Source organism: Meleagris gallopavo, chromosome 4 (genome assembly GCF_905368555.1).
Source record: "Meleagris gallopavo chromosome 4, MGAL_WU_HG_1.1, whole genome shotgun sequence".
Classification (NCBI taxonomy): Eukaryota; Metazoa; Chordata; class Aves; order Galliformes; family Phasianidae; genus Meleagris; species Meleagris gallopavo.
In genome coordinates this window covers 49,681,389-49,702,705 of record NC_139407.1, presented here as the reverse complement: position 1 = coordinate 49,702,705, position 21,317 = coordinate 49,681,389, and the positions used below count along the sequence as shown (strand labels likewise).

Sequence of the window (21,317 nt, the reverse complement as noted above, 5' to 3'; positions counted from 1 at the left end):
AGAAAAGTGTGCACCCGAGCCTGTGTTTAATAACAATATTTAAAATGTCAGCTGAAGAGCCTCTACTGCACATCGAGTCATCCCTCAGCTACATCCGTGTGATAATGACACAACTGGGAGCTGCAGCAAACAAGTTACACACTGAAGTTTGGGCCTTAAAGGCTGCATATTACCCAAATGTATGAATGATTGCTGGCCACATTGGGTTGCTTTCAACCACAGATCTACACAGTGACAGTTATCTCAGATACTGCACTAGAAGAGTCACGTGTAGCTCAGAATATTTTGCTATGACATCCGCTTATACAGGAAACACCATTCCTCAAGGTTTCTCAATTTTCTTAGCCTTCAGCACAGTATGTTCCTTACCTTTATTAGTACAATCTTTATTACTAAGCCATTTATATAAGTTAGTTTCTGACTGAATCTCTAATCTTCTAACTGACAGGATTATAGATATCATGTGTTTACTTAAGGGATTTTTCTACTTATAGAGTCAGTTTGCAATCTTCTCACTGTCTAAATTATAGCCCAGGATTTAATGGCATCCATTTCCATGTCCTGAAAAATGTGAATAGAGGGAAATTCCATTTCTACTAGAGGCTCCCCATTGCTCTTTGCAGAGCCTATGACAGTACACTGTCATTTCAGAAACCTTTGTAATTTCTGTAGCTAAATTAGATGCTGCTTCATCATCACTGCCTGAAAATAGACTGGGAGATGACTGGGTGTCTGGGAACACTGCTTACAAAAAGCCAGGTTTTAAGAGAGATAGCTGCAACCCAAATAAAAGCTGTTGAGACTAGCTAATCACATGGGCATATTTGCATCCAACAGAGCATGCCACATCAGTGGCACTGGACAATTATAATGAAGAAGGCAGTGAGAGAAGCGAAACACTCACAGTGTACCTACCTACCCTTCTTGCCCACCAGTAAAACCCACAGATTGTTGTAACAATCTGAGAACAGAAGTAAAAGCCAGAAAAAGATCCATGACAAATCTGCAGAGAGGAGCTGCAGATCCATGGCAGAACAGGCAGCTTGTTAAGCTGCCGTAAGTTTCAGTTCAATTAATACCTGCAGTGAACTTCGTTAAAAAGAAATACAAGAAACACAACATTTTCCACCTTTCCCTACTCTGAAAACAGCCTTATCCAATAATGAGATGAGGCCAACAGCAGAGAAGATGATTTACTTCATCAGTCATCCCTGTGTAATATCCCAGAGCATGCAACATAGCCTTTACAAACAGTTGTGCTGAAGGAATTGGGCTGACAATTTTACACAATAGTTGTGTTGCTGCCAGGTATAGCACTAACATTAACTTAAGAAATAGTTCATGTCTTTTGGTTAGAGCTGTTATATATAGATGAGAAAGATAAAATATTTATTCTACAGTTAGATGAAAAAATGCACTCTTATAACAAAGTCATTGCATCCAAATTGCCTGGTGTTCAACATTCTTTGTGAACTTTTCCCAGCATTACTTGGGAAAGCAATTACTTGGTGTCTGCCCAGTACAGTCGTGTGTTTGAATGGAGCAGTGAAGTTGCATTTTTTGACTGGAACTTGTTATGAATGTTCTTGTTTTGACAAGAGTGTTTAAAAGCCAAGGACTGTGGATCTTTTCAAAGTATGAGAATGTCAGAGAAAGGAAGAGAGGTTGAGGATTTGCTTCATTATGTTGTGCAGCAGATTCTACTCAACACACTCTGAATCCTAAGTTCCAGATAAATATTCATAAATACATTCATCACAGGTCTAGTAACATTATTCTGAAACTTAGAGACCCAATTCTTGAATCTCAGACAAGCCTTGTCAATTTAACTGAAAAAGAAAGAAAGAAAGAAAAAACAACTTGAACTGATAGTGCTAGGACAACCATACAGGGTTCGGGTAATCACAGCAGAGTGCATGGCATTCTGCTCCTGCAGCTTACAGGCCACTCTCACACCTATAGTCAACACAGGGGAAAAAAGGGCAGCATTCAACCATTTTTCACTGTTTTTGGGTTTATTGTTCAGTATTTGAATAAACCACCATTGTTTTCCAAATTTATTTGCCAGGAGATTAACTCAGCCCCTCAGAAACTTCCACACTACCCAAAATACCAATCCATATAGAAGAGTTCAAATAATGCTCTGAATAACTATTTCTTCTTAAAAAAAAATAAATAAAAGCTGTATACATTGTCCAAAAATCTCTCCGTGCCTAGACAGAGGCAATGAAAACATACACTTCACTGTAGACTAAAGGGATAATACATAATCCCTTTATATAATTTAGAGTTATATAATACAAATACCAGGGAACATTTGATCAGATCAAAAAGGGGACTAATTCAAAATAGAGCAAATAAAATTATTCTTCTGGCATAACTAGACCAGGCAATTTATTGCTGAGGAAAGAATACAGTAAGGTTTCCATGAAAAACAATGCCTTATAATGCTACAACTCTGAATAATATGAAACCAGACATAAGTTTTAAAAAGTTAAAAGTTTTAGAAGACTCTAATTTTTCTAACTCAAGAGACAAAAGCCATGTTGGATGGATGTAAATGTTGTACAATAGCAGATCCCTGACAGGCACTTCTAAGGGATCTGATGCTCAAGACAGGTCTGAGCCTGAGTCTGATCAAGCTTGACAGTTTCTGTGTCTCTTCACACATAATAAAAGTAAAAACAAACAAACAACACAGTTGGATATTCCTGATGATCCATTGCAAGGACGACTAAAGCTTTTCTGTTTGTTTAGCAAAGTGGCAGGATAAATCTATTTCATTGCTTTAAATATTATATTTAAATTTCCAACCATTCAAAATGGACAAAATGCACTCTTTGTGCTTTCCCCTACAGTAGCAGTTATTGCTTTTGTTGAGCAGAACTCAGGTGGAACTAAGATGGGGACTGCTGCTCCTTTGCAGCTCTGAGCTGAGTGTCCAAAGAACAAGGATTTGCTGCAGTCACTGACTTGCCACCTGCCTAAGGCATTCAACTGTATCTAGAACAATGATGCTGGAAAATACTCATGAGTAAATACACAATAACATTTCTGTGTTTACAGCATCTGTGAAAGGTGTGGAGAGGGCTATTTCTCTACTGTTTATTTCCAGATCAAGTCAAACCCATTAATTAAATTCACGCTCTTGTCCTGTTTCAAAAGGAAAAACAGAGCTGATTTATGGGCACTGACAGCTGCAGGAACCAGGAGCTGGTTTAGCTCTCACCACCCCTAATTAATTTTTAAGCATCTAGGCAGGTCAAATGATCAAATGAGAAACTGAATGTCCTCAGCTTCTACAAAGAAAGACAAAGGAAGATGCTCCATACAGAGCACTGTCTGTCAGGTTGTCATGGTTTCTCAGTGCTGGCTGAATACTGTTTGCAGGAATTGGGTACCTGAACATCTCTGTTCCCAATCAGCTTGTCGGATGAAGCTCTGAAAGGTCTCACTCATGTAGTTTTGCTTGCCTATTCATTACTTTTCTCCTCTCGAGAATAAAAATGTTAACGAGAAAAAACACAGTATCTGAGAAACAGTGTAATCTATTGTAACAATGGAAAAAATGATCTCGTTAACAACAGACCCAGATAAATTGCCATCAATAGAATAAATAGGTTAGAATCTTCTAGAAGAAGAATATTGCCACAGCATGTACAATACATACAAATACCAATATCCAACAAGACACCGGTACGTTCATTTTTTCTTCCAGGTTCTTTAAACAAGATGCAAATTGCTAACATTATGGGTTGAAATCTGGAGGTAGGCAATCAAAACACATTTGATACCCAGCCTAAGAATAAGAAACTGTTACAGAAGTAGAAGTTTTCGGATGCTGAACATTCACCCTAGATGTCTGCGACATTTTTGCTAATAAAGAACTACAATAAACATAGAGTGTATTGACACTATCACCTGCCCAGCATATGTTGCTGTTGCAGACACTGCCAATAAAGATCAAAGCTTTCCCTGCATTAATGAGTTCAAACTAAGCACTGCACAATCTTGCAGCAAGCAACCTCTATTGACTTCTATTGAGTAGAAGGTTGGGCCAAATGAACTCTGGACCCCTTTCCAACCAAGTATTTTATGAGCCTGTACAACATTTCATAAAACAAATTCAATTTATTTTGTTGCAATTCATGATTTGGGTAGCAGAAAGCCTGGTAAAAACAGCTCATAATCATTACTTGCCTGGAAGAAATTGACAGTAGCTGGCATGAACTTCAAAATTAGTGGAACAAATAGAACATAAAAATCCCTTTTTTCACCAGTGATCTAAATGTCTTCACTAAAAGATAGCTACGGCTAAAAACTTGTATCCAGACACCAGTGGGCACGTGACAACGACTACAAGGTCAATTAAGAGACAGCAACATCCTAAGTCGCCTCAGCTAATAAAAAGATGATAATTCTCCAGAAATCTCCGTGTGGGTTTGAATATATTGCTGCTCCCAATTAAAAAAAAACACCAGCATTTTATGACCTCTTCAATTTATGACAAAATGAGCAAAATTCAATTCATACAGCTGGCAAGTGGAAGTTCAGCCCATGCACCCAGGAAATGGTGACATCACAGCACTCCTCTGGATGACTACAACCTGTTTTCAGCTATGGATCAAGACATAACTTTTCCATTACTACTCAGGCTCCCCACAAATCAAGGAGCACTATTAAATCTCAAAGAATTATTAAACAGTGTTTATTTAAATGCTACTGATGCATGGTGTCTTGCTTGTTTACACACTTCATGTTTTCAGTAACGTTGTATTTACAAGAAGCATAATGAAAGAATTCAAGAAACAGTGTTTGCATAAAGATATAAAAAGCCTTGAAGATCTCTCTGAATTCAAAAAAGATTGGAAGAATAACTAACCTCAATCTGATTTTACTTTTTAAGTGCTTTTCATAAAGAAAACTGACTATTCATTTCTTTCCCTCCTCAATTCCCCCAGTAAGCCAAGAACTACTGTTTTACTTTTCTTCATCCCTATAGAGCCTAGGAGAGAAGTGTACAGTTTCACAATTGAGAGATTATTTCTGATTTCTGTGAATGCTCAGAATCAATTCAGAATTTTCAAATTCATCTTTGATTTCACAAAATTTCTCCCCTTCATTACCCTGCAATAGACTATTAAAGGTTTTGATTATATGCATAGCAAGATCAGCCAGTTTTATCATCAACAAAATGTGGGCTCATATTTTATACAGTATCCCTGATACAAAATCCATTTCAGCTTTCCTTAGGAAAAAAAAAACACATTAATACAACTGTATGTAAATAATTATAGCAGAACACATGGGCAGAAACAAAAAGAATGCATGTAAATCAGAGGTTTGTTCTACTAAATTTGAATTGAGATGAAGAGTAGAACTGATTAAAAAGATCCCAAAAATGCTATTGGACTGCACAGTTTGCAGCAGAGAAAGTATTTGAACAAGACCACAAAAGCATGCGTTGGGCAGGGCCTAAGTCATTAGAGTATAAAAGGAAAATGTGAGGGGAATGCAAATCTTACAACATATATTAAAACCACTGTAGACAGCTGATTATTTTTTTTTCCTGAAAGTGCTGGGGACAGCACTGAGTTCTAATAGTTCCAACCCACAAAGGAAAGAAGAGAAATGTATAATCAGTTGATCTCCAGATCAGCTTGGAAGACTAAGTTAAGGCTTTCAGGATGGAAAAGTTAAATCCCATATGGCTTTTTTGAGCAAAAGCATACATTAGTCTTCTTTGATCTATTGTGCAAGGGAGGCTCTTCCAAAAGTACTGGCCAGCTTCGCACATTACACAGCAAAGGAGCTGTGCACTTGCTTGAAAACCTCTAGCTGGGAGCTGCTAATGGAGTAGGAAAGTAGGCAGATCTCAGAAGCAGCCATCCACAATTTACAAATGCAACTTTAAAAAAAATTAAGAAAAATAAAAACCACAAATAAAAAAAAAAAAAAAAAAAAAAAAAACCAAGAAGGATTCAACAACAGAACTAGAAGGTAAATCTGGAAACATCTGGTCACAGTGCCTAAAAGTTTGCATTCAGCAATGAGAATACACTCAAGCTCACCCAGGGGCCATGCCGAAATAGGTATGGGGTATTGTACTTAGATTTTGACATCATGGCTTCCAGACAGGATATCTGGAAGTAAATGAAATTGAAAATGCAAATAGAAGCATTTACAATGCAAGTACTCAAATCCTAATGATTTTGTTTAAATTCCAGGTTATTCTGGAACGTGAGAACTTCTTGCTGTTTGGATCTATGACAACTACATAGATGCTATTCACTCATTTGAACAATCTGCACCAATATGGTAAGCCATGTTCCAGAGTCTTGGGTCACTTACAATGCATTGGTGGGAAGGAATATGGAAGACTTCATGCTTCTGTCTCAAGAACAGTAACATGAAAAGTATTAAACAACATAAAAAAGCAGGATGTGGTGACAATCCTTGATTTATGAACACTGTTGTGCACACTAGACAAGTTTCCAAGAATATCCCAAAAAGGATATTGCTAAGCAAAGCTGATGGTAAAAGGAGTATTTAGTTAAGATGCCTGAGTATAATTTGCAGGAATAAGAACAACTTTCCAAGCTATCACCAAGTAAAAGAGAAGAAAGCACCAAGTACAACAAAAAGAAAATATTTTTAAGTATAAACACAAATTGGTTTATGTCTGAGCCTGTCTGACACAGAGAAAATGAGCTACTGATTCACTTGAAATCCAGCTTCTGCACATATTATTGTTAAACATCCAGCATTTGATGCTGAGATTTCAGCACTTATTTTAATATTATAGGCAAACAGTTTCAGCAATTCACTGCTTTTCCTTAAAACAAACAAGCAGAAACTCTTACCTTTGGATCAAAATCCAGAGACATACATCACACACAATGAAATCAATTATCATTTGACATGATGAAATGGGTAAGCTTGCAACTTACCAACAGCTATGACTTGTATCAGCTCTCCTTTTTAGCATTTTCCTTTTTACTTCCAGGGAATTTTAGAAACATGTTTCCTAGTAGACTTAAACAAAGGAAACCCAATTACAAATTAATGAAAACCCTGTAACTAATCTACTATTTTTGAATCTGTTCAAGAGACAGAAGCAATTCAGAATGGACAAGAATGCATTGTACAGGATGCATCTTTTGCATTTGTTAACAGCCTTTCAACATATGGCAAGATCCTGTTTTTCATTTTAATTTCATTCAGGACATGGCATACACAAAACAAATAAGGACATCTAGTCAAAATTATGCTGTAAGAAAAACTAGAGATCAGAACAAAAATTAAATGAAAAAACCTTCTTTGTAATGAATAATGGCAGTTGTATCAAATAAGAATATAATTAAGTTAAAAAGAGACACAAGAAGATCCCAGTAAAAAGTTGCTTAAAGACAGGAACACGCAATGATTCATTCTTCTTAAGCTTTATTCTTACTCTACTTAAAGTACTAACAGCACCATTAACTTAACAGATGCATAGAAACACTCTCAACCCTTTGCAACACTATAATAAGATTGAATAGGGCTATAAACCTCCAAAGTGCTGCAGAAACATTAAGCTCTGAGAAGGATGAGGAATGGTAGCATACAAGACAAGTGAAGTGACTTTCTGTAGGGCAACACAGAAGGGCAATGAATCAAAGGATCCCAGGCTCTCCTTAGCAATGACTCACGCCGGATCTCAGGGCCACCTCATTTTGGTTCTAAATCACAAGCTGCTGAATTCAGCAAAATGCATTTTGTTTTCAGTCATATGTCAGGCTTTAAAAAAATAAATAAATAAAACAGAAATTTAAAAAAACATTCTAAGTATCACCTGTGGGTCAAACACTCTGCATTGTTGTCTTCTCATCTTTGTATTCTAACACAGATGGTTTAAGTACCAGTACAGCTGAGGGTACTCTAAAAATTGAAAGCTAGCAGTGAAATTTTATGAGAACTTGTCAGAGTTCAACCACAAAACTGATTTGTATAATCGTAAGGAACGTGTACACAAAATATACAGCAATGGCTATTAAGTTGCCTTGACAATCCCCTCCAGCCCCATTACCTGTGGATGCTGAATTCAAGATTCAACCAAATGCTTAGATGCTGGGAGAGTTATGCTGAATGGGATCTCAAAGGCTTTAGAGAATTTGCTTTTACAAGACAAGCCTTACAAGGCTTTTCTTGGTAGTGCAAAACCACTTTTGGAATCAAAGCTTGCAATATAATCTGCAAGTTATAGCTACCCAAGCAGAGAAATGCTAAGAAAGAAAGAAAGAAGGCATGAGGCACAAGTTCTGGAATCACCAGCAAAATGCACTGACTGTTTCACAGGTATAACCTGGATGTGATGGTTAATACTTATTACAGGTTTGTGTGCGTGAAGATCCACATACATATACGGCCATATTCCCTCCCTACAAGAAATGCAGAAAAAAAAAAAATATATATATATATATTTTTTTTTTAAGGAGAAAAAGCATCTGCAATGTTTCAGTTTTAACTATATCATTATCTCAAGAGTTTATCTCTAAATAGAAAGCATTTCACTGAATTTTCCATTTTACCTGAAGCACATACATCTGCAAGAACAGTAGCTTCACCAGGTACCTCAAATGCTAGGTGCAATGCCAGAGGCATTTCTTAAATTTCAAAGTTCATAAAAATCCAGAGGAGAAAGTTCTGACAAGCATATGTTAATGTTTTGACACATTCTATAAATATCCTGGCTGCCAGCAAAGGAAAAAGTAATCCCATAATATTTGAAGAATTTCTGGTTTTATTGTTTAAAGTGTAAACATTTCACATGAACCCTAATCCACTGTAGCCAGCAAGCTCACTCTCACGTTAAGCAGGTTAGCATTCCAGACCAGCTCAAGGGGATGAGTGTATTACTCAAGAGATTTGTTTGAACATTGTCTAAACTAAGAAATTACTACGGAATGAAGAGGAGGATGTTATATTTCCACCCCGTTTGCAATAGACAACTTGTACTTCAGATTAACCTACTTGTGTGGACATGAAGAAATCACTTACAAAGTGTTGCTTTACTATTGCAGGATCAAGACATTTAAACCAAATCTTTCAAGCAGTCGATGGAGTACAGTCTGAAAGGTAAAACTTTTTTTGCTCTCCAAGTGTAGGTTTAAGACTAACTGGTCATTCACTATCACAACCTCAGCATTCCACAACAGGCAATATCACTGGATTCACTTTCACTATGCAGTACCTTACACTCCAGTCGTGCTTTGTGGATATGAGCACTAGTGACAGAACAGGTTCTGAACTGTGTTTCTTTCCAATTCCTAACATTTCAGTGGTAACAAATAAAAGCTTGCCCATTTCCACTTTCAATTTTAGAAGGAAATACAGAAACATGGAGTTGTCTCATTCTAAATCAGTTAACAAAGGTGAAAAAATAGGAGAAAATTTGAAAAGGAAGGCAAAAGGTGATGGGAAGAACAAACAAGTGCAAAGTGGGGGGAAAAAAAGAAGTACTTGGGGAAAGAGAACAAACTGGAAAACAAGAGAATTTATTTGGCTAAAGAGGGAAAGGAAAGCACATTGACTTCTAACCGCTTGTCCCATCCAAGAGCTGCAGGTTATTTCATTAACCGATCAAACCTAATATCCTGACAATTTTAAGCAAGCTCCATCATCCATTTGTTGTTTTTCTGTGCTGTTTCTTCATTGTTTTTTTTTTGTTGTTGTTGTTTTCTGTTTCCTTTTTCTTTTGTTTTACTAGATTAAAATTACTGAGTCATGCTAACTGCTTAGGGCTTTATCCAATTTTCTTGGTATTAAGAGAGGGTGATACACTGAACAAGTACACCACCGCTACAGTGCCTGCCACTAGCAATATTTGGAATGATGTAAACAAACCAAAAGTATTTGAAATATTCATGACAAAATGATTTTGAGGACACAAACCTACAATTGAATACCACAGCTGAGATCACATATCCTACCTGGCCTTAATCCTGCCTAAAGGCATATATGCAATATCTGTTTGAAGCAATCTCCATAGACATCTGAGCTTACTTCCAGAATATTGCTTCCTTAGCTAAAAAAACTATTACATGCTTAAAGGATAAGGGCCTGCTAAATTCCAGCAGTGTCTCTTTATCTCCACTGCCAGAAACTCAAGGGGAAAAAACTAAGAAATTAAAAGAAAGCAGTTTGTCTATCCAAAAGTTGCTTTGCAAAAAACCAAACCAAAACAAAACAAAAAAACTCTTTAAATAAGCCAGCATGCAAATTCTGTTGGTACAAGTTAACTCATATGTAAGTGCACTTACACTTAATTGTTACTTTCATAAGCTTTATCATATTTTTCTTTTAACTAAAAGAAAAAAAAATGAAATTCAAAACATGAGGTCTCTACTATCTCTTCTCTTCCTCTTTGAATAGAGTGTCTCCCAGATCACCTAAATGTTCAGAGCCTTACAAAAACATTTGTTGTCAAAGGTTCTGCTATCAATAGCACCCAGATTGCTGTTGAAGGCCAGTATGCTGTTCCCTGGTTTTTGTATAGAATTTACAGGCAGATAGAGGCAACACCCTCCAGCAGACAAAGGATGAAACCTAAGACCCAATAACTTGATTAATCTTGGTGTAAAGTGTGCTGCAATGCTGCAAGCTAGTGGCAGCTACATGACAGCATCCATGGCATAACCACATAATAAAGCTAGATACTGGCCTGGTTTGCCTAGTTTTTCCCCCAGACTTCATCCTGTGGCAGTGGGCTGTAGCCTTGACATTCACTGCCCAGTATTTTTCATTCTTCACAGCAGAATTTCTCATTGATCTCAGCATACATGTAACTGACACGTTAAAAATGAAATTATTCCAGTAGGTTCAAAAGAGAGAAAGAAAATATTTATTGAGAATCAATCCACATCTAGAAAACACTCCTGTATTTAAACGAACTCCAAGTCTTCGGCTGACTCTGCAAATGAAAAGCTAAGGAAAGTGATTGTTGAACCCGAAGAGAGAAAATAACAGCTCCACAGCCAGATGTGCTGACATTAAATTCAAGTGAAAGGATTTGTTTGCTTTCCTGTCAGCGCCACAAAGAAAATTGACATGTGAAATTTCTGGTTCCTTCAGACTCAGAAGAAATAAATATTCTGAAAGGCAGATTCTGTCCTTATTTGCATTCTCCATGTCCCCTCTGGTGAGGGTGCAGAAAACTAAGGTCACATCACAGTTATGTAACAGCCAGGAGAGAATCTGTTTTTTTGTATTCATGCAGCCACACAGCTCCTGAACTGTTAAGGATCTAAGGGACTGATGGTAAAAAATGTACAGCTAATGATAGTGACTATGTTGAAAAATAGTGTATTGTAGCTGAGAATCTACCCCATCAAATAGTGTTACTGGACACTTCGTGTCTACCGCTATTTCCATGGAAGTAAATAGAAGGCATTACTTTCAGAGCTGTGTAAGTCTGTCAGGGGCTGGGTGGAAGCTCAGACCCTGACATACTGTTGTTTTCCTAAAAAGCATCTTTATAATCTCAGCACCTGTCTTTTCTCAATTTCAGCTAAATTTACTTCTCACCACCTGTATCTTTTAACTATTGCTATCTTTAACATCTCATAGCAACTGTGAAATTTTCCCAGTGCTCATACAAAACACCACAGCTTCTAATATATTGAAACAGGCAACATGCTCCTATACTGTCTACTCTTTGAGACCTACATGTATTGAGTCCTGTAACATTTTAAAGCCTTTCTTCTTCATTTCATCTTTAATCCAACAACTTCTGCAGCTATATATGCAGCGTTAGAAGCATCTGTAAGAAAACTATCACAAGAGACCTTTAATTTAGGTCATTTCCTTCGTATTTATAAAATATGTCTGATGGACCTACTGGGGAAAAAAATCACCAAATTTTGAACAGTGTGCAGCTTCTATGCCAGGAGATATAGTACATACATCAGCTGAAAAAACAACACTAAAGAACAAGGACATGTATAAGAACTCCAGAGTTTCCAATGAAAATGATAACTAGTCTTAAATTACTAAATTGAGGGACTCATCAGAACTTCCATTAAAGGATACTAGAAGGTCTCCACTGCTTTCAGCATATGATCACAGGATATGGATGCAGTGTAACAGATTCATGGTCTGCAGGATGTTTAGGGTAGGGAAGAAGTTACAGAATACCACGAATTAGGATAAAGCAGTTCAAATTTCAGGTGCTTGATCCTCCAGGTAATACAACAGGGAGGACACCTAGTGCAGTGCATCAAGGACTTCATTAGGCAACACCTTGAACTGAAGATATTTCTCACAAGAACCAGGAATAAGCCTTCTGGGAAGATATAGAATAGAAACTATACAAGAAGACAGGGAACAGAGAAGTATTTTGGGATATATTCAAATAGTTCCAAAATGTTTAGGAGCAAAAAACCAGTTTTTAACAGATACACTGAGATGATGTGAACACAGAACAAAGTTTCTGAATTATAATATTTTATTTTTACTGCAACATTTTTATAAGCTCCCTCGTTTCCTAAAATAAACTTTAAAAAATGAAACTGGGACATTGATGGCATACATCAATTGCTATGTACTTTCCTTCCTTCATCTACCCAAATTCTCTGCACAATGGCTTCCAACTGGTCCTTTGAGCAGTCCCCAAGGCAGAAGAGAATCAACCATTTGAATTTCATAACCAGAACTTCAGTAGCTATGTTTCTAGACATAGAAAGAAATAAGACAATTTTACCAGTAAGAAAATTAGTTCCATAGGTCTAGAACACAAAAATCTAGACTACCATGGGTGTGTTCGTTGTTTAAGACCTGCTTATTTATCTATACACATACCCCTCTTTACAATCTAAGCACCTGCCATGTAATTTCATGTAAGGATTAGGGGCATGACAGTGACAATCTGCTTACTCTAACTGAATTTGAGCTGGTCTGTAAGAATGAGTAAATGAGAAAAATGAGTCATGGTTTTCTCTTGAAAGATTCGTTCCACCAAACCTGTGAAGCCTATGAAGTATTTGCTCTCCTCGAGAAGAAAGCCACAGATCAATGTCCATGCTGTTTCTACCCATACCACTGCTACTCTAGGAGGCCTACATTCTCTAGCTAACAGGTGAAGAAGAACCTGTCCTCAGAGCTCATTCAGATTCCCATTTCACTGAGCCGAGGTCTGTATACTGCATACCACACAAGTGTCATGGTAATGGTATGTTCTAAGGGATTTAGTATTTCAACTTTGTGACTAGTTGGACTCATTCTAGCACCTCGGTGGCACTTTGGTGAATTGTAAATACCCAAACCCAAAACTGAAATCCACAATCCCTTCTGGATGTCCACAGGTGTCTTTCTGGCTAACTAAAGCTGTTTTGATGGCTATAGGCAGAGCTCATACCACCTCAACAGGTGTCAGAAAATATCTCCTGCTGAGCTCATCTAGAATCCATAAAATAAGCAGACTATCTGTATTAGGCATGAGGAAAGGCTGTTCAGCCAAATACATGATAGAACAGGGAGTCCAAGAGGAAAAAGGTTTTAATCAAGTGTCTACACACATGCAAGCCCACAGCAACAGGGCCCCAGCTGGATTCCCACCAGCTGAGAGCTTGTGAACCCTTTACTGTAGGATGCAACTCCACCAAATTTCCTGTGAACTGAAACATTATGGGGCTGCTGAGGCTACAAACCTTGGCAGGAGTATGAAGGCCACATCTCACAAAGACTCAGAGCATCATGCTCAATCTAAAACACAGCAGCCACAACAACCTACAGTCAAAACCACCAGGGAGACAGAGCTCACTCTTACATAGCATCCAAAGGGTTAGCAAATTGCTTCACAAATTAATAAATTAGCAGCCCTGGTCCCTTTTAACCCTCAGTCTCAAAGCCATGTCTCACAGCTATCAAAGCCACAGCCCAGACAGCATGCTGCACAGAAGGCTCAGTACCTATTCCTAGGGCTATTTCTATTTTCAGTGATTTAAAAAGACATTAGATACAACTGAGGTTTTCAGACCAAGGGATGAAATCCATGAATTCATTCTCCTAAGTATGAAGTTGCAAAGAGATACTTAGTTACATAAAATTGGCTACAGCTATTTTAAGACTCCAGCTGTGTCCCCCAAACACAGATGTCCATGCCGCCAAGCCTAACACAATTACTGAATCAAATATAGTTTCTCTGCTGATTGCTTCTTTCACACGTACATGACCATCTGCTTATCACACCCATTTTTTAATTTTTTTTTATTTTTACCTTGACACATATTTAGACCACACACTCCTTGAGAAACAACGCATTTCTATGTTTGTGCCTATGCAATATGGCCCTAAATACAATTTGGGGTTTTAGGCATCTCAATGGAACAAATTATTATGATATATAGGATTAACAACTTTAAAAGTCTGGAGATATAAATGTCAGTAGCTTAAACAACAGAGTGATGTAAGCTTGGGAAAAACAGATGTAGGGAATAAGCTTGGCTGAGGAGGAAATGAGTGTTTGTATGCTGCAAGCTATATTTGTTTTTCCTTTGTGCAAACTGGCTAATGGTAGTGAGAGTTTTGCCCTTTACTCAACTCTTTTTTTTAATCATCAAAAATAAAGCAAACATTTTGTATGGTAAATAGTGTCTAGGGAAATGCTCTGTGACCGAATGGTACAAGTGATGAGGAACTAGTAAGAGAGCACACGTTTCCCTTAAAGCCTTATAAATATTTAAAATCAATTGAAAAGGGTGTAACAGGAAAAAAAAAAAAACACAGATCACCTCTAAGTCACACCCCATAATCAGTACGGGCTCTATACCACAGTAACTGGGGCCTCACAGAGAGCTCCACCTTCTCAGAGATGTTTAAAGAAAAAGCCCTACAGCTACCACGGAGATTAGTCAGTGAACAAATAGAAAAAGAACGGCTTTAAAGTAAGAAACGTCGGCAGGGTGGAAAAAAGAATGATCCAACCACATGTTAAAAGCTTCCCGTGCCTCTCAAAGGACAGCAACAGCAGGGCAGGGACTGTGTAGGCCCACTGCTCCTAGACGAGGAGTGGGATGCCAAAGGGTGCATCCCAGGGGCAAGCACTGCTGCTGCCTGCACCTGGAGTTCTGCAGCATTGCAGCCTTTATTGAATCACATGCTGGAAAGTGAGGAAGTGTTAAGATAGGCTTGGAGCCGAGTGCTCGGCACCATCAAGTGAGCAGAATGGCTTCACCTGCCAGGTTGGGCACATCTCTTCTATAAGAAGCGTGTGGGAGAGCACAGAAAGTTGTCACTATGAAGCATAAGGGCAACATCTGTGAAGCAAATAAAACAAGGGACATGACACACTGACCAGCAGCATCAGAAAGGCACTACAGGAAGCAAAAGACCTGTCTGACCTTGCTGATTTGGGAACAAGGACATTCTGGGGAGGAGGTAGCAGGACCTAACATAGTTATGCATAATATCACAGTTTGTGGAAGATCTGCTTAGGCAATAGCCACAGTTACAACTCAAAACAAAACACCTTTGTAAAACTGATAGCATCTACTTTTCAGTACTTTCCCCTTTGGCCAGAACACCTGCAAACAAGTGCAGGTGTGCTCACATTGTGCTGGCAGCACTCAGGCTTCCCTACCTGGAGGTCTGCCTGCCAGTATGTCTCAGTTTGATGCAAAACAGCTGCCTGAACAAAACAAAAACATGAAGGGGTAAGGTGTAGGTAAAAATATCATCAGGACCTGATGAAAACACAGCAAGAAGATGGAAGGCATAGGAAATGAATGGCAGTAAAGAAGAAAAGAGGTGGATGTTGCATTTCCATCAAATCAGACTTTCCCCACTCCAGCTAAGGTATTTACACTGGCATGGAACAACTGACACGCGTTGCCATTGTCAACCATACCAGTAAACTTTGCTCGTATTAGGACATATACACACAGATAACCAGCAGATATTTTTTCTGATTTCAGCAGCAGCATCAGCTAAGTCTGACCTTCTGTAAGCTCTTTAAGTAGAACTAGGAATGTATGCAGGTATTTTCACTGCTCTGAGCATCCTGCCCACCAGTTTTGTTTTTCGTCACACTGTAGCTGGACATCATGTTGGCAAGATGGTTTTCCTCAGCACTTTATTACTCCAGTGTTTCTGAATACTAAGTTGCATTACTCTAATTTCTTGGAAAGTGTAGGGCTGAGCTAATCGGAAACTTTATGTGTGACTTGGTTTTCACCCTTACTATCGCTGCTTCTACAGCACTGTCACTTAAGGATCCCGCTGTCTTCTCATGGATGCTGAAAAACAACATTCTGTGCCATCAGAACTATCTTCTCAGCAGAAGACTTAAATCTATGACAGGTTACAAAGTATTGATATTTCAGGTGTATAAATTCCCAGATAACAAACAATACATGATTCTGAGGCCTGAGAACCTCCAGGTTTTGATGCCTACCTTGGTTGAAGTCACTTTTCTCCCATGAAAAAAAACCTACAAGTTTAAGCCACTTTCATGACTCCATTGGGAATAAGAATATATAGTAACCTTAAGTCCCTACATAGAAACAGAAACAACCCTAAACCTTATGCCCTAAATAGCATAACAAATACAAGTTCTCCCATCACTGAAGCAGTTGTTGGTTGTGTGTAGTATTAGCACATAATATCACCCAAAGCTTTGCCACTTCAGCCACAGAAACGAATAGAATCAAGCCACTGCGCTAAACAGCAGAAAACACTTGAGTTCAACTTAGTTTGGCCAAGGAGAAGAAAGAGAAGAGTTGGGCAAAGATGCATGATTGAATTGTGGAGGTTAGATAGGAAGCATGTAAATGTATGGAAACGTAGGAGGTTTAAGATAAGTTAAAGAGTGATAGTGTGAATAAATCTGAATGAATCAATGGGGGATCTGTCAGAGAGATGTTTGAAAAGGTCCACTAAGCATGGATAAATGAAAAAAGTTTGGATGGCAACAAGTGATAAATACAGCAGGTATACACCATGTCAATTAATGGGACTGAAATTATAATAGTTCTGAATTATTGGGGTTTTTTTATTATTATTATTATTGAAGAAATGCAATCGAATAATTCTGACATTTCCTTGCCAAAAGCTGGGGTTTGACAAAAATAAGCCATAGATTGTTTTCTATTTTTATAAGAAAAAAAAATAAGAGGAAATATTAACAGTGTAACAGAACTGTGAAAACTTCCATGGAAAAATAAAAAGTATTTTTTATGATATTTCTAAAAATTCCTTTCAAAACAAAAACGTACACTCATCTGTGTTGCATAATTCCCTCCCTTTCAATTGTAGCAGAATAATCTTCATAAAATATGTAAATATTCTTCTCAACAGCTACAGATAATGTAAGAAAGATAATTTGCATTCAAGAAATGATGACATTTACAGGTGAAAAACAAGGAATTGGTTTGAAAAGGGGCAAGCAAAGAGTGCCAATAGATATACATAACTAAGACTGACTGCCCTAAATTACCACTGTGGCTAAAGAAATTTTACGAGAGTCTTCAGCGGGTCCCCTCTGACTACTTATCATCAGTTAGCTGGACTGGAGATGCATGTAAACAGTTCAGTGGCTAAATGAGGCCTCATAAGAGGACAAAAGGATCAGATAGACCTGAGCAGCTCCACAGATTTGTTTGTCAAGTAATGAAAAGAGCACATTTGAGAGGGAGGAGTAACATAGGACAGGCAGATATAACCTTGGCAATAATATTTTGCTGCCAGAGAGATAGTACAAGGCTCTTTCTGGCAGACACTGACATTCCTTGCCCTGAAACTTAGTGTCTGCCACTCTCAAAACAGCAGGATAAAACAAGCTGCACCCACAGAAGCACTTGCAATTTCCCTTCCTTGCAGAGCATTGCAGACAGCAGGAATTGTGTAACTGGGATGGAACAGACATGTATTCCCACTGGGGCTGGACTGCAGGCTGGTCTGAGTGTGAAAGTGACACATCTGTGTTACAGTTAAGGAAAGTGTGAACAAGAAGTCTGAAATCAATTCAGATACAAAAAAAGTTAACAGGCAAAGCCAACTCATGAGGTGGGACCATTTTCTGTAAGGGAGCACATTATGATGCCTCCCCAGATCGGTTTGTTCATTTTAGATGCTACAGAACAGTTGATTCGCTCCCTGAAGCACTTCGAACACAAATCACCAGACTAAGAATCAGTCAGAGGAAAGAAAAGTAGAGATTTCAGTTCAACTTTTAAGTACTGGTGTTACTGCAGAGACCTTACTGCAGATATCATATTGTTGCCTTCATACTAACTACACTAAGACAAGAGATGCCAGTGAATCCAGATGCACACTGAAAAACATCAGACATGCTATATGGTTTTATTTTTCACAATTTTTTTGTTGTCACCTGTATACTACTGGGTCAGTTCCAACTAACTTAGGCTATAACTTTCAGGTACAGGTGCAGAGATGATCTGGAGAACCCCTAGGACAAGGGGATTCTCCAGATCAATTCTCTCTCTCTTTGGAAATAGTCTGCCCTCAGAATAGAGAGTTAGGTCAGGATAAAAACAGATTTGAAGAGTCCTCTGTACTCTTCAAAACACTTTTCCTCAGATGCTATTAACCCGCATACAGATTTGCTAAAGTAGCTATGTCCCTACTCTTTCTTCATTAATAACCTTCTTCTGTTATCTTTCTCTTCCTCTACGACAAGAGGGTGTTTTTTCTAGAGTATGTTTACTAGTTCCCTAAATTTCTAATTATAGTTCTCTGCTCCACCATCTGTGCCACAATCTTTCCATGCTCTTTTTTTTTATGTTATCAGTTACCAATTGTTCTGCTGCCTCCTCCCCTCAGTAACAAATCGCACATCCCTCCTCCACACCTGATCCTTTTTCAGCCTTTAGCACACACTGAGGACAGCCTCTGAAATCTGCTGAGATGAGAATGCCTCCTCAGCACAGAAGGCAAACCACACCACCCAAATTGGAAGAAGCTTGTCAAATGCCACAGATGTCTGAGGTTATTCTCATCCTATACCACCAGGGTCTAGTCTGAAAAACGCCTCTACCTGGGAAAGAGAGCAGAAAGAGGCATCCCAGGCCACTGGGAGATGCAACATTCAGTTTCAATAGCCCAGATAACACACACAGGTAAAAGCACATCACTTAGTAATTTAGAGTGGGAAGGATAGAGGAGAGTGAGAAGTCGAAGAAACAGCAAAAGCTTATAAAAAAGTTGAGATTGGCCTTTTATCTGTTTCCATGTAAACTTCTAGGAATATCAAAATAGGTTGCCAACCAATTTTTATCTCTCTGAAATGTTTGCCCTTCCCTTTTCATGACATTATCATTTGCCTGTTTTTTATTCATAGCACAGGTACAGTTTAAATAGGCAGTAGAAGCTACATAATTTAAAATCAGATACGTTGTGTTTCTCAAATCTGATAAAGCAAAGCATACTTCTCTTAAAGCATACCGCAGCTTGTAATGCAAGCTTACTTTTGTGGAATCAGACATCATACATTCTTGTCATCCACAGCAAGGTCTCACACAAAGAAAAGCCCCTTTCCATCCTCCGAGGGGGTGCCACCAGCAAAACATTCAACATCCTTCCATTTTTCAGCACGTATTTGTCTGACACAATTAGCATTCTGCTCTCCCCTAATTAAACTCAGTTACAGCCTCCTTAATAGACAGAGCAGCATTTTTCCCAACTGATTTAGAACAATTCTATTCCTATATTACTGTATTTCAAAACAAGAAAGTCACTCTCTTAATATCAACTCTTCCTGGTCTCTGTGAACACTGATTTAAGGTATTGCCAAAAAAATACAACTAGAGTATCTTTTGTATGGTCAGTTCAAGAACAGCAGGAGTGGCTGGTGAATAATCTGAGCCTCTTCCACCTCTTTCACTGAAGAAAAAGGGAAAAAAATATGTTTACATTAACAGAAGCAAGTACTGGCACTAAATATGCAAACCATGAGGCTATAGAACTCACACTACAAGAATCTGAACGACTTCAACAGCATAAAAGAACATAATGACTTACTCTAGATGTCTTTCTAAACTCGGTCAAAGATAACGTAATTATCCATTGCCTGAGCCTCTAACCCTTTTTTTCCTTTTTGTTGCCCATCTGCATATCATGTGCTTGATTTAAACTGCTCCAGACAGGAGCCTCTTCATATTATTATTCGTTAGTGGAACTATGAACACAGTATGGAAGTCTTTAGAACAAGCTAAATGAAACAAAATAAGCAGGATTAAAGCACATCTTTTCATGCTATGAAATCAATTCGTTCCTCAGAATCCTTTCCCAAGTTTGGCTTTAAATACGATTATAATATACGTGGTCTGTTCTGAAAACAATGCCTCCTATTTTATAATGCTGTCCCATGACATAAGAAGCAGATGTTGGTGGTACAGCAGTAGAGGCTGAACCTTCCTGCCAATATTCCATTACATTTTGTTGCTGTGTGGCAGCAGAGGAGCAAACTGGTGTCTGACACGGAAGTGCATAAGAAGCAAAGGTGTGTCATTTAATTCTTCCTGTGGAAATAATTTGACTCAATGACATTCATCAGTGCTTGCTGAACATTCGTGGAGACCAAACAGTGGATGGAAACATAGTGAGGCAGTGGATGGTGCATTTCAGCAATAGTGACAGTGATATGAAAGACAAGTCATGTTCCAGGCAGCCATGCAGCTGTCACACCACAAAATGAAGAACATCTCAATCAGATCACCCACATGAATTGTTGGATTACGGCCAGGGAACTGTGTACAGAGCTGAACATCAGCTTCAAAGTGTTGGAAACAACGGTGGCAACATTGAAATATCGCGAAGTTTGTGTCACGTGGGTCCAATGAATGCTCACACAGGAACAGAAGGAACATCGTATGCAAGTTTTTCCTGACCTATTGAACCAATACAAGGTTGAAGCTGACATTTTCCTGGATCACATCATCACCAGTGATGAGATGTGGTGTCACTGCTATGAGCTTTAAAAATCAACTCTGACTGTTCACTGGAACACTGACTAAGCCAAATGCTTGAACTTCCAGAGAAGATGACATCCTTTCTCTTTCAATTCAGTAACACCGGGCTCCATATCAGTTTGAAGACCATGGAGCACACTATCAATCTCGGCTGGACTGTCCTACCACACTCACCACACAATTCAGATTTGGCATCTTCTGAATTCCATCTCTTCAGGCTGATGAAAGAAGGTTTGTGGGGGCAATAGCACCTACACAACAGCTGTGAAACAGTGGGTCACCTCCGCTGGTGCAGATTTTTACAAGTGCAGCATGCAGGCTGTTGTTCACCATTAGTGAAAATGTATAGCTAAT

At 38.4% G+C, this 21,317-nt stretch overlaps 1 protein-coding gene across 4 annotated transcripts in view; it reads left to right on the top strand.

Moving 5' to 3' along the window:
* The window catches only part of PGCKA1 (PDCD10 and GCKIII kinases associated 1), a 42,514-nt gene that overhangs the window by 13,328 nt on the left and 7,869 nt on the right, over positions 1–21,317 (top strand). For all 4 annotated transcript variants that reach the window (XM_019614905.3, XM_085223333.1, XM_010710304.4 and 1 more), the window contains 2 exons: positions 6,228–6,318; positions 9,063–9,117. In XM_019614905.3, coding sequence (XP_019470450.1) covers positions 6,282–6,318; positions 9,063–9,117 — 92 coding nt within the window. In that variant the 5' untranslated portion in view covers positions 6,228–6,281. The remainder of the gene's footprint in view (positions 1–6,227; positions 6,319–9,062; positions 9,118–21,317) is intronic.